Here is a 12,904-nt window from a genome sequence, read left to right as displayed (position 1 = left end):
GTGAGTCAGTTGTCGGCAAACTGCAGCTGGGAAGCCACATGCGGCTCTTTGGCCCCTTGAGTGTGGCTCTTCCACAAAATACCACGTGCGGGCGCGCACGTACAATGCGATTGAAACTTCATGGCCCATGCGCAGAAGTTGGTATTTTGTGGAAGAGCCACACTCGGGGCCAAAGAGCCGCATGTGGCTCGTGAGCTGCAGTTTGCCGACCACAGCTGTAACCTGGCCTCCCTCATCCACATCTTAATTGAGAAGATGAACAAAAGTCTGCAGTGAGTCCCCCTCTGCCATTGATTATATCCTGTATTCTCATATAGGTTGTGTCACAATAATCCTAATAAACCTTGCCATCCTTGCCAATAAAGACTTCAAATTCTCCCAAGGATTACAGTAGAGGCATAGTCCTTGGAGCTTTGTCACATTGATAGTGGTGTTCTTTTTAAAAATACATATGTTTTTTATTGTTTCAGAGAGGGAGATAGAAACAACCTATATAATAAAGCGGTAATATGCAAATTAGCTGTCACACCATCACAAGATGGCTGTGCCCACAGCAGAGGCAGGGTTCCCGGAACGAGAGATCAGCAGGGACCTGAGGCTGTGCCCCTCCACCCCCACCCCCCAGCGGGGCTTGACGGGGGACCTGAGGCTGCGCTCCCCCCCCCCCCCCCAGCCCAGCAGGGCTTGATGGGGGTGGGGCCGGCTGGGTCTGGGTCTTGTGCGATTTCGAGGGGTGGGTGGGGACTTGACTCTGGGTCCCACAGCATACCCCAGACTCTGACAGGAGGAAGATTTTCATATACATTTTACTCTAATTCCCTTTTATTGTGCACAAATTTCGTGCACCAGGCCACTAGTTAATGGTAATAGAGAATCACTGATCGGCTGCCTCCTGCACACCCCTTATGGGGGAATCAAGCTTGCAACTGGGCATGTGCCCTAATCAGGAATCGAACCATGATCTGGATCATACATAGGTTGATGCTCTGAGCCACACTGGACAGCAAGAAGGAGCCTTATTGTTAAAAGAGACTGGAGGGTGGGAAAGAAATGGGGTCCAGGTCAGAAAGTGAGAAAGGGTAACCCTATCAGTTTTCTGTTCTGTGAATCTGAAAAAGCCAAACCCATGCACTTGCCCAAAGACCCAGCTGCTGCACCTTTGTGGAAGTGACTGAGGCGGAGGTGCAGGGAGGGGTATGTGTGGACCAGGAGCCCACTCACCAGTCAGAGAAGAGAGGTGTCCATCCACACAGGCAGGAGGGCCAGCTGGGTTTGTCCCACGGGCCTAGACCAGATCAACACACTGCTTAACTGCAATGACTCAGACATCGGAACACCAACAAAAGGCCTATGATTACCTCTTCCTTTGCCTCATTTTAAATATTGTATTGCCTCTCTCTTTTTAAGTTGCCTGAAATACATTTGGGGATAAGGTGAGTATAAAGTAAGTAGGAGAGTATGGTTATTTTTTAAGAGAAAAATTACCTGAATTTGATTAGGTAAAGATAAGTATTCTCATTCATTAAGTATTGTTATACAAGGATGCGTTCTTTTTATTTTTTGTTAATCCTCACCCAAGTATATTTTTCTATTGATCTTTTAGAGAGAGTGGAAGAGGGAAAGACAGAGAAACACATCAATTGGTTGCCTCCTGCATGCACCCTGACCAGGGCTTGGGCCTGGGAGGAGCCTGCAAGTATGTGCCCTTGACTGGAATCGAACCCGGAACTCTTTGGCCCACAGTCCAATGCTCTATCCAGTAAGCCAAACTGGCTAGGGTAAGGATGTGTTCTTTTTCAAATGAAGATGAAGTTCAGAGAGCTTAAGTTACTTGCCTAAGGTCACACAACTAAATAGGAACTCAGTTCAATAGTCTGTACTCTGAACCCAATCCCCCTAAAGTAGAGCAAGCAAGCTATGTAACCTCTTTGTGTGTCTGTTCTATTGATAAATGACAAATCACTCCAAAACTTAGTGGCTTACAACAACAATTAAATTATCCCTTGTGGTGCTAGGCTTTGGGGTCTGGGAGATCTCAGTTCTTTTTTTATATATATTCATCCTCACCTGAGGATATTTTTCCATTAATTTTTAGGGAGAGTAGAAGAGAGAGGGAAAGACAGAAACATTGATGTGAAAGAAACGCACAGATTGGTTGCCTCCCACACACACACACCCTCCTCCCCCCCAGGTCTAAGGTACATGGCCTTGACCAGAATCGAACCCGGGACCCTCTGGGCCGCAGGCTGACCCTCTACCCACTGAGCCAAACCAGCTAGGGCTGGGAGGCAGTTCTTACTCAGTTCTCAGTCAGACAGTGGCTGGGCTGGAGTCATCTCAAAGGCTTCCTCACTAATGCCTGACGGCCTCTCTCTCCTGTGACCGGGGCTGCTTCATAGCATGGCGGCTGGGTCCCGAGACACACTGCTAGGTGCGTTCTGCTAGGAGACTGGATAGCATTACCATCACTGCACTCTATCGGTCAGTCACCGTCCAGATGAAAGGGAGAGGATATAGACACTACTTGTCAATGGGGCCATGCTTATAACTTCACATTACAAAATCTATAAAATAGGCATCTACACAATGAAGACATTATTTCTGTCAGCCCAAGCCTCCCTTTTTCCACTCATGTTTCCCTTTTGGGGATTCCCTTTCCACCCGCTCATGCCCTGGACTTTTCAATTTGTGAAACTAAGCTTCTTCCTAAGGAGGTTTGAGTTCAGTTTCTGTAACTTGTAACCAAAAGTTCACGTTACATCCACTTAAAGGTGGTTGTGGAGATTAAATAGGTGTAAAAAGTACCTTTTACACAGCAGATATTCAGGAAATGGTTTACTGTCACTGTGGAATAATTTTATCATGAAGAATGTGGCTATAGGTGGAGGACTTAGGACTTACTCAAAGTTAATGTCCCAACTGTGATTCAAACACAGGATACCTGGCTCAGAAGCTTTGGCCATGCTCCTGTATTTCTGTGGTCTCTATGACCCGGCCAGGGTTGGCTAATACTCAACACATACCCACATTTCAACTCTTGTCAATATAAAAAAACTAAACTGCCATGTTACTATTTCCTAATAGTCTAAAAACTGCTCTAAATCCTCAAGAAGTACTCTAGCAGCTACTAATGTTTTGAAGCAGCAAGTGAAATGAGGCCTAAGATAGATTAAAAACAAATTATGGCCATATTTTGAAGCTCTTCAAATTAAGAGGAATTTGGGCTTAACCACATGCCTTGCTTTGGCCAATGGAACCTTACCAACATGACACAAGCTTGAAGAGCACTTGCGTATTGGGGCTTACTCTTCCTAGACGCTGGGAATGTGTGACCAGTTGCCCCTGTTGCCCAGCCGAGTGAGGTTATCTGGGACCAACCAGCCCCCTGGCGATCTGCCAGATCACTTCACCCACACGAGAGCCCAGGTAAAGTAGACCCACCCAGTTGAGCACAATGCAAATTGCTAAGCCACAGAATCAGAAGCTAATAAATGTTTATGGAAAGGTACTAAATTTCAGGGTAGTTGTTATACTATAGTTAACTGATACAAGGCCCATACTATCCCTGATGTAGGCCAACCCCTCACACAGATGAGGAAACAGACCTGGCAAGGAAAGCCTTGCCTAGGTCACAATCCAGTAAACCCACTGGCTGGGATACTCCTTCAAGATGGCTGCTATAATCACAAATGAGGTTTCAGATCTTAAAAACATCTAGAGATATCGGTCCTTTGGGCACAATCTGGTATCACATTTCTTCACCATCTCTTTTCGGTTTTTCAGAGGTTAAGACAGAAAATTGAAAACTGTTGAGCATGGAATGGGAGATGACTTTCCTGACCCCAGATACGGGGAGGGCAGGCATATTTATGCAGAGTTTTATGGTTATGAACCTCCCGCTTAAGGATACAACTGTAACCGTTCCTTGGAATGCCAGGACAGGGATCCCATTCTCTGTCTAGGGTATGTTCTGGTGCCAAGGTGATTAGGCAGGGCCTCTGGGTAGATGGGATGTTTCCTGCTCTTCTCATGGTTCTCTATGCCTGACATACTACAGAAACCCATAGCCCCTGCAGTTCTAGCTGTCCCCCAAGCTCTGAAAAGCATCTCAGCCAAGTAGAGCCTTGTAGAGTCTGGGAATGTTATTACTGTGCAATGGGCATATAGCACTAGGCTCTGGGAACAAAGTAATACAGTGCCAGCCCTCAGCGTGAGGTTCATCAGGCTCCAAAACCCCTACTTTAGACTTTGCCCAAGCTCCATTACAGAGCAGTAGTTCCCCATCTTGTACAGGTGGGGACACAAGCATCTGCCCAGGTATGCAAGCAGGTCTGCTAGAGCCTGGCTCTGGCCTTCTGGTCAGTAAGGGAAGATTGTGGGTTCAAGGATGGTAGAGGTGTGTTTCACTGAGGGCTTTTCAGGGGGAAAAAGATATTCCCTGTGGACCTAGTACCTTCCTCAGGACACCTTCCTCATCTCTCCAAACTGAAGTCTTTTGTTTTGACCAAGCTGGGCAAGGGCCCATCCCAGTTCCAAGGGGCTATTTTTCACCCCAGGTCTGGATCTCTGAAATTTCCCAGAAGTGAGGACTAGGATAGCAGCTTAATAATGAGTGGATACTTCCCAGGTAGAAAAAGTAGGAGCAAGAGTATGTGCCAGGCTTGGAGCAAAGTATGTTTATGAGTGCCTGCCCACCCACAGCCCTAAACCAATGAGACCAGCCTAAGTGGCCACACATGAATCCCCGCTTCACTGGACCAGGGGAGATATCTGTAATCTATGATTAACTCAAAATATACTGCTGTGGCAGTTAATTCTCTATTGGGAATTTGAATGTGGAGAAATTGGACAATTTATGGGGAATATAGGGAAGGGAGGGAGAAGTTAACACAGAAGTGGAGTTTGAAGGAACCTGGCCTGTTAAAGAACAGAGATAAGTGCAGACAGGCCACATGTATCCTGATGCCAGACTCCTCCTGTGTGAGGTAACAGGAGTGGGGCTCTATTTTTTGCTGCTGATAAGTGTGAAGGACTTGTTTCGTGTGGTTGCAGTCTAAGGTTTATGTGTGTGGTGCCAAAAGAACAGGAGAAACCAGGATCGTGCACCCCATATTCAGGAGCTGGCATTCTGTCTAGATGGTGAGAAGCTAGTCAGAAAGGGTTTTATACAGGGAGGGGATATAATTCAGAAATAACACTGTGGTGGCCAATGAGAAATGGGGCAGGGAGAAGCTGGAGACAGGGAGGCTGGTGAGGACAAAGTCCCAAGTGAATAAAAACTAGTGTCTTAAACCAGGACAGAGAAGGGGAAGAAACAGCTCGGATTGCCTTAGAGCTGGGAAAGACCAGGCCTAGGAGACGCTGAGGCCTGAACCTACTGCTGCCTGACCAAGTGGCTCACAATTGGCACTCAGCCACCAAGCTGCTCTCATGGGTACTGGCACATCTGACCCTCCCCAACAACCCTGCTGGCTATTTTTATCTCCGTTTTAGCTGTGGAAATTAAGGCCCAGGTGGATCAATATTATACACCCTAGACCAGCGGTGGCCAACCACAAGTGGTCCGAGGACCACCGGTTGGCAACCGCTGCCCTAGACAATGGTCCCTGACAGGTTAGAGTGAAGGGGGTACAGCAGATCTGCTTTCTGGCTGGGCAAGAGGGCCAGGGTACCTTCATGAGAAAATGCAAACCATCCCATCTCAGAGCCAGTTGGGATCCAATCTTTTTATTGTCAGGGTCTCCTCCCTGTGCCTCCCACCCCACCCCTCTCCAAACCTATAGAAAAACCCCAAGCCTGGGAGTGTCCTGGACAGAGTGTGGAGAAAACTCTGTGCTCTGCCCTCTGGCCTGGGCAGTGCCAATAGGGAGGGTACATGGGGAGGAGAGACCGATAACTCCACCTGCAGAGGATGTGGCACTGGCTGGGATGCATGGGGGATGAGGTGCCTGCTGCCAACTCTCCTCTGGGACCTGCTGGGGTGGCATCCAGGGGTGGGTGCCCAGCCTGAGGCCTGGTACAGTGCACGCCCTTCTCCTTCCAATGGCCATCGCTCCTGTCAGACTGAGAAAGAGACAAATAGAGACTAAGGCTGAGAAAAAAGTCCCTGTGCTCTTCTTGAAAACGGGGGCTGGGAAAAAGCAAGGTAGCATGATATTTGCTACTTGCAGATAGACGTATGCCGTGCTCTGGCTCTGGCCTCATAATTTTCTGGCCATGTAACTCTGGCCAAGTCTCTTCCCCCTTCCTGAGCCTCCATTTGGCCCCTGCACTTCACCTGTAAACTGGCTTAACAAGGTAAAACTTACTCTCTCTGGTAAAACAAACCATGAAGCTCCAAGAGAAAAAACTGCATGAATGGAATTTTCTAAACTAAGCTGTCAGGGAAGCACTTGCTGGTGAAGCATCTCACAGCATGAATGTTCCCTAAGATGCTTCTCTGTTGTTTGTGGTCTTCCTCCATCCAAACCTGTCTAACTCTGAGCACGGCCCCCAAAGGAATAGGGCAGAGCGGCAGAGCTAGGTGGTGAACTCTGGCGAGAGTGGGCTTTGAAGCCACACACCACTGGGTTCAAATCTAGGCCCCAACAATCACCACCCTTGAGATCTTAGGAGATATGTGGTTTATTTCCCTGCCCTCCCATTTAGTGCCTCAGTTTCCACATCTATTATAGTATTAGCACAATCACAAGCTGTGTGGCACCTCCTGGCACACAGAGCATTTCCACCTGAGAGGATCAAGTCCCAGACCCTAAGTCTGGCACAACCTCACCCTGATGATGAGCAGCTCTCTCTCCCTACTCTGCAGAGCTGGGATTGCAGCCACAGGAGATCCCTGGGCATTTCCCACACACTGAGGACTACCAGCCTCTGAGCCTCTGCTCAGGGTGTTCCCTCAGATGCTTCTCCCTCAATCCTGAACCCCGTATCACCTCTTCCACCACAGCCCTCTTTGACATTCTCCCGCCCCCTGCCCCGCCCCCCCCCCAACCAGTTCTTCAGCCTATGTTCCTGCTCACACTGGATGGTAATAGTTTGTGTCTTCCTCCAGAAGAGAGGATTCTCAGAGATCCCCACCACAAAGAGGGGTAGTGAGATGGCTGGGGATAGAGGGGCCTTCATTGCTGGACACAGCACTACCCTGCCAAGTCGGCCTCATGGAATGCCCTCCACTTCACTTCACCCCTTGCCCACCAGGACCGCCGTACCTGCTTACTGCAAGGCCCCTTCCTCTGCATCTGTGTCCTGGCTGTGCTCCTGATAGGGAGGAGGCAACAAGAGACCACATATCACTCACTGCAAACTCTGGTCCTGCCCTGAGGCCCAGAGCACATCAAGAGGCCACACTCAGAGAGAGGGACAGCCAAAGGAAATGACTGTGGAACCAGTCTAAACAAGGCTGATTTGGGATCGCATCAGGGTCGACTGAGGGCCCCTCAGGAGAGAGAAGGGACCAGTCAAGGAAGTTCTATGTGTGACAGGGGGCACATTTCTGCATAGAAAGACCTTCTCAGACTGGAGCAGGCTAACAGCCTACAATACTGGTGGGACATCTAAGCCTTTGTCACAGCCATTATGAAGACGACTAGTACTATGCCCAAAAGAGTAAGCTGAAGTACCAGACTAGGTGCAAAAAAGAAATGAGCTGGACATGAGAAGGACCTCTTAAGCCCATCTGTCCTCACGTCAGAGCCCAGCAGGGATGAAAAAATGTTCCAGACCTAGTGAAGAAGTCTGGGCTCCAATCCTGGTTTGACCCTTATTAGCTCTAAGGCCCTGAGCAAGCTACTCGACTCCTCTGAGCCTCAGCTTCCTCACAGGGTAAAATGTGGGAACAGTAATACTTTGCACAATGCAGGGCTATTATTAAGGTTAAATGAAGTTAGAAAGTGTGGACCAAAGGGCCTGGTGCTCAGCTGAGCGTTCCTTAGGTAAACAAGTAGTAAGCACACAACAAAGACCTTATTGGCTCAGAGTCTGGTTTGCCTTCCACTTCATGTAAGCTCCCTGCCAAGTGGCTTCCACCGTCACAGATGGGGAACTCCCTTGATCACTCATAAGACAGCCTATTATTTCATGCTCAGGCAACAATGGCTTTTAGAAAATCGTCAGGTAGAATGGATACCTACTTCCTTGTGGCTTTCCCAGGAAATCCCATCCTGCCCCCTGCAAGTCTGCACACCGGATGTGCTCCCTGAGCTCCTGACTCCTCTGTCCCCATGTGGAAAACCGGGTCTCGAATGGGCCCTGGGCTCAAGAGAGGTCTGCCTCAGTGGGACTTCTGGCTGGTGGCCGACACAGGCACCTACTTGCTGCTCATTCCCCACTTTCCTCACGGGACCGGAGCCCCTGGAAAAAGGAACCAGCTCAGAGGTTCCCCTTCCCCTGCGGCGACTACGAGTATGAATAGCCCAGTCTCAGCCCTTCCAACCACGCCCTCACCAGCTCCTCCTCGCTGTGTGTCAGCAGCCCCTCCTCATCGCCGTCATCTCGAACCTGTGCTTCTCCCTGGGGTGTGCCTGCCTCAGAAGTTGTGTCCTCTTGGGGGGCCAGTGGCCGGCTGCTGCCACCACTATTGCCGCTGCCGCTGCTGCTGTCGCCTTTCTTCTTGCCATCTTGAGGGAAAAGGGTGGTGAAAAGGGGAATAAAACTCAGCCTGGGACAGCTTCCTGGGCAACACTTCAGCAGAAGCTAGGCCTCAACACAGTGGGTCCAGGTGGGATTAGAGGCCATAGTCCCTCTCTGTACCATGCACTGTCCTCCCCCCACCCTTTGCCTTGGGCACCTGGACACGCAAACCAGGGCAAGGACCCTTGGAAGCTGACCTGGGTTGGCCTTCTGCTCCTCAGCAATCTGTTCCAAGCGGCCCAGCAGGGCGTCAATGTTGGACTTGATCTGTGTCAGCTCTGTCTTGATGGCCTGCAGCTCACTGCTCTTTACTGGGAGTGGAGGGAGTACAGGGCTGTCACCTGGGGGCTGGGAGCTCGATACTAACACAAGACCCTAGCCCCGTTCTGTCAATTAGGAAGACAGGCCAACGGCAGGAACTGTCCTTGTCCGCAGCTCTTTTTCTGGCCAGGGAAAAGGCTGAAGCTGCCTGTGGCTTCCCTTGGCTTTCTGAAAGCCATTCTTCGAGTGACCAGACTGTCCTTCTGAACCTGTATCTTTCCCCCCACCCAACCTCTCAATTCTGAAAGGGACTGGGGCTGGATAGGAAGGTGTTCCTGAACAAGCATGTGTCTTTGCTGGTGATATAGAGTGGTTTCTGCCTTTCGAGGTGTGTAAATGTGGGTGTTTTACAACCAGATTTCCTGGGCGCCTGACCACAGCGTTTGCACACACGGGAGTGAATGTGAGTAGTGGGCCTGTGTAGACCTGTCCTGTCCTTACTAGAGGAAAGATGACCCCATCTCCTCACTGGGCTCCATGTCACAGCACTGGACTCTGTGCCCAACCCAATCCCCTCCGCCGGAAACGTCAGCCTTTTTCTCTAAGAAATACATGAAAATACTCACTTGGTTGTTAGAGCTGCAGAACTGTGGGAGATTTGTTCCTTTATCTATTTTCCAATGTAAAAAAATGCAATTCTATTATTTTGCTAATGACAAAAAGAAGTTATTTAGGAAGAAAATAAGTCACTTACACTTAATTTTGACTGAGCTGGTGGTGATGGCTGTGGAGCGGGCGAAGAGCTTGACTGGAATGGTGGTTTTGACACGTCGGACCAAAGGGACTGTGACCCGGGGTCGCTTCACAGGGACAGCCCTGGGCACAGGCACCGGTGAAAGGCGGCCCCGATAGTCGAAGAGCCTGTGAGGGCAAATGGGCCAGAGGCTGCAGCATGGCCTGTGGCCACCAAGGGTCACTGTAACTTTAGACTAAAATGTGTATGGTTGGTGAAGGGCTGGCCTGCAAAACACACCTCTGCTTGCTCCTAACAAGCCCTGGGGTGAAGAGAAAGGGTGTTCAGAACCCTAAGAGCTGCTGGGATCCTCACTACGTTCACTTTTCCTACCAGCCAGCTACTTAAAGGCAGGTGAGGTGGCAGATGATAATAGTTACAGCCCCATTCAACAGAGAAGTAAACTGAGACCAGCCCCAGAAAGGAGCCTTCCCTAGATAGAGCCACCCTGACACCCAGGCCTGCTCTATTTCTGACCTAGATTCTGCTCAATCAACTGACACCTCAATCCCTGGTCAGAGTTTGTAAATTTCGCCAAAGCAGCACAAACCTTCAGCTGCGAACAGAGAGCTGTGGGACTGGAGGGCAATCCCTAAGCCTGCCTGAGCCTCAGTTTCCCATCTGCCTAACGAGGATGGCTGTCCCAAATTCTGTGCCCCTGGGCCCTCCCAAAACTGCTGTGAGGCAAAGCACAAGAGAATGTGGTTAAAAACCCATGACAGAAGGTGTGACTGATGAATGGCCAGGGTACTAAGAGAAGCATGAGGTCCTTTCCTCATTCTGGACCCCTCAGTCACTCCCTCCGTCTTAATCCACTTCAGAGATGGAGGGCAGGAGACCCAGCAGAGTGTCAAGGTTGGGCAACTCCCTCAGATCCCCAGGTGCCCAGACTATTGCTGCCCCCCCGGCCCCCACCAACACCATTACCCAGCCCTCCCAGGAAGGCCTTTTTTCCTGTCATGCAGCTCAGTAGGCTGAGTAGGAGTCTCTGCCACCACATCTGCTGCTACCACCTTTCTGCAGGGAATGGCAGCCTCAGGGGTACACTGTAGGATCACTTCCCTGATGACAACCAGGAAACCTGACATCGATGGGCAATTCAATGCCCCATGCCTTGGCACTCCTTTGTTCAGGGAGCCCCTGCCCTGGGTTGGTGATGACTGGAGATGGAAAGTCTCTGGGAATGGATCCAGTCCCAGACACTGCATTTCTGCCCCAAAGGGGAGGAGGCGGCTCTGGCCTTGGTCAGAATCACTGAACCACAGAATCCCAGAGCAGGAGGAGCCCTGAGGGATCATTTGGTGCAAGCCTATTTCACAGACTGGGAGGGAATTTACCCAAAGTCACACAATCCATTCAGTGGCAGAGCTGAGATTAGCACTCAGGTAGTCTGACTCCCAGGCTAGGGCACTTTCAACTACACTGCACTGTCTCCTGAAGCAATTCACAGGTGAGAAAACCAAGGCTCAGAAAGGTTGTATTCTTCTTGGACAGCCTGGGGCAGCCTGGGCCAGCCAGCCAGGCCAAGAGGGAGGGAGGAAAAGACAGAGGGAGAGAAGCAGGGAGGGAGTTTGGGCCAGCTCCCACCATGATTTCCACCCTAGAGTGTGGATGGGGCCATGGAGTGGAGGCCACAGCCTCAAGTCTGGGGTCTGGGTAGATTGGGAAGTGGAGGGTGGGCCACAGCCTACCAGGGACTAATTCACACCCCTAAAAGGGCCGCTAACTCTTGGCTATAAAAATAAGGCACAGCAGCTCAGACTGAGCTCTGAGGTCCCTTCCTGCTGGCTGGGTAACTTAGATGGAACAGCAGAAGCATCAGAGCCCAAACTCCCTGCACTGGGCCCTGTACCGTTTTGAACTCCAACTTGCTGCATTTATGTGTCCCTTGGCTGTCCAGTCCCACTGAGCCCCACCCCGGATTTAGGAGGAAGACAGGCAGTCAGAGAGTGGGAGACAGTGTGGGGTGGGGGAGCTCTAGCCTGGGCACCTGCAAACCTAACTCTAGTCCCCGCTCTGCCACCAACTTGTGGAGCAGCCTTGGGCAAATGCCTGTCCACACGTCTGGGCTGAGGTCCCACTTTGATGGCTGAATGGGCTGCACCAGCAATCTCTCAGACCCTCCAGCTTGGCTGTTCCATGCCGGGGCACGCCCCTTCCCTGCTCACCTGTCGTAGAAGTCGTCCCGGTAGTAATCACAGTCAAAGCTGTAGCCGCTGGGGAAACAAAGGGGAGAGGGCCGGGGCTGAGGGACAGCCACTCAGCCCACTCTTCACAGGCCCTCATCTCCAGACACCCTCCCAAACTCTAGGCTCAGCACAGTAACCACAGTGCCCACTCCCTCTGTGGAAGAGGGACCAATCCCACCTACACAGAGACAGACAAGGCAGAGCGCCCCACCTGTAAATGGCAGATGCTGCTCTCTTTAACCCCTTGGGTCTGTTGGGCTTGGGCTCACCAGCCATGTTGATGTCTGTGTGAAGGGAAAAGGCAGAGTCAGATGCTGGCAGGACAGCAGGTGCCCACACACATACCACCCTCATGCAAGTGTGCAGCAATATGTGTACATATGATGTACCCACGGAACACAGCCAACACATGTCCTCACACGTTAGACTCACCCACACAACACATGGAAACACCTCTTTACATATTCATATACATTCAGACACATGCATGCAAGCTCATAAACATATCACTCACACATACTTCATGTACATCACACATATGTATTCTCAAGTACACTCATGCAAACACAAATATAGATAACACCCTCATACATGTTCACATACACAGGTAATAAGGTCACACACACAATATATATATATATACACACACACACACACACACACACACACTCTCAAGTACATTCAGACTTGGTTCCAATATCATATACATAGCTGCCTATATACAAAAGATCTAATGCGCATTCATACAAAATTCTAACAAACATACTTATGCCTAGAGCAGTGCTTAGCACGTGATGGGACCTCAACAAATATTTGGTAAATGAATATATGCATATCTGCTTACACACTCATATATATTCTGACACATACTACATACATACCCACTATAAGGTATATGTCCACGTATTCAGTTATATCCATATACCACATACTCAGGAATACATATACAAATATCCCTTCTCAAACATACAATACACACTCCACAGCAGACCACCAGCATGGCCACATCACATGTATATAACACCAAGGCCAA

The 12,904-nt window shown here is 50.0% G+C and overlaps 1 protein-coding gene across 3 annotated transcripts in view; it reads right to left on the bottom strand.

The window, feature by feature from the left end:
- Window positions 1–5,706: 5,706 nt before the first annotated feature.
- Window positions 5,707–12,904, bottom strand: part of RALY (RALY heterogeneous nuclear ribonucleoprotein) — an 89,354-nt gene continuing 82,156 nt past the window's right edge. For all 3 annotated transcript variants that reach the window (XM_081097008.1, XM_081097010.1, XM_081097009.1), the window contains 7 exons: window positions 12,083–12,155; window positions 11,851–11,898; window positions 9,644–9,810; window positions 8,826–8,939; window positions 8,443–8,615; window positions 7,209–7,257; window positions 5,707–6,063 (listed from right to left, as the gene is read on the bottom strand). In XM_081097008.1, coding sequence (XP_080953134.1) covers window positions 7,213–7,257; window positions 8,443–8,615; window positions 8,826–8,939; window positions 9,644–9,810; window positions 11,851–11,898; window positions 12,083–12,155 — 620 coding nt within the window. In that variant the 3' untranslated portion in view covers window positions 5,707–6,063; window positions 7,209–7,212. The remainder of the gene's footprint in view (window positions 6,064–7,208; window positions 7,258–8,442; window positions 8,616–8,825; window positions 8,940–9,643; window positions 9,811–11,850; window positions 11,899–12,082; window positions 12,156–12,904) is intronic.

The sequence above is a fragment of the Myotis nattereri genome (assembly GCF_964212035.1).
Source record: "Myotis nattereri genome assembly, chromosome: 8".
Classification (NCBI taxonomy): Eukaryota; Metazoa; Chordata; class Mammalia; order Chiroptera; family Vespertilionidae; genus Myotis; species Myotis nattereri.
This window is presented reverse-complemented; position numbering and strand designations above follow the sequence as displayed.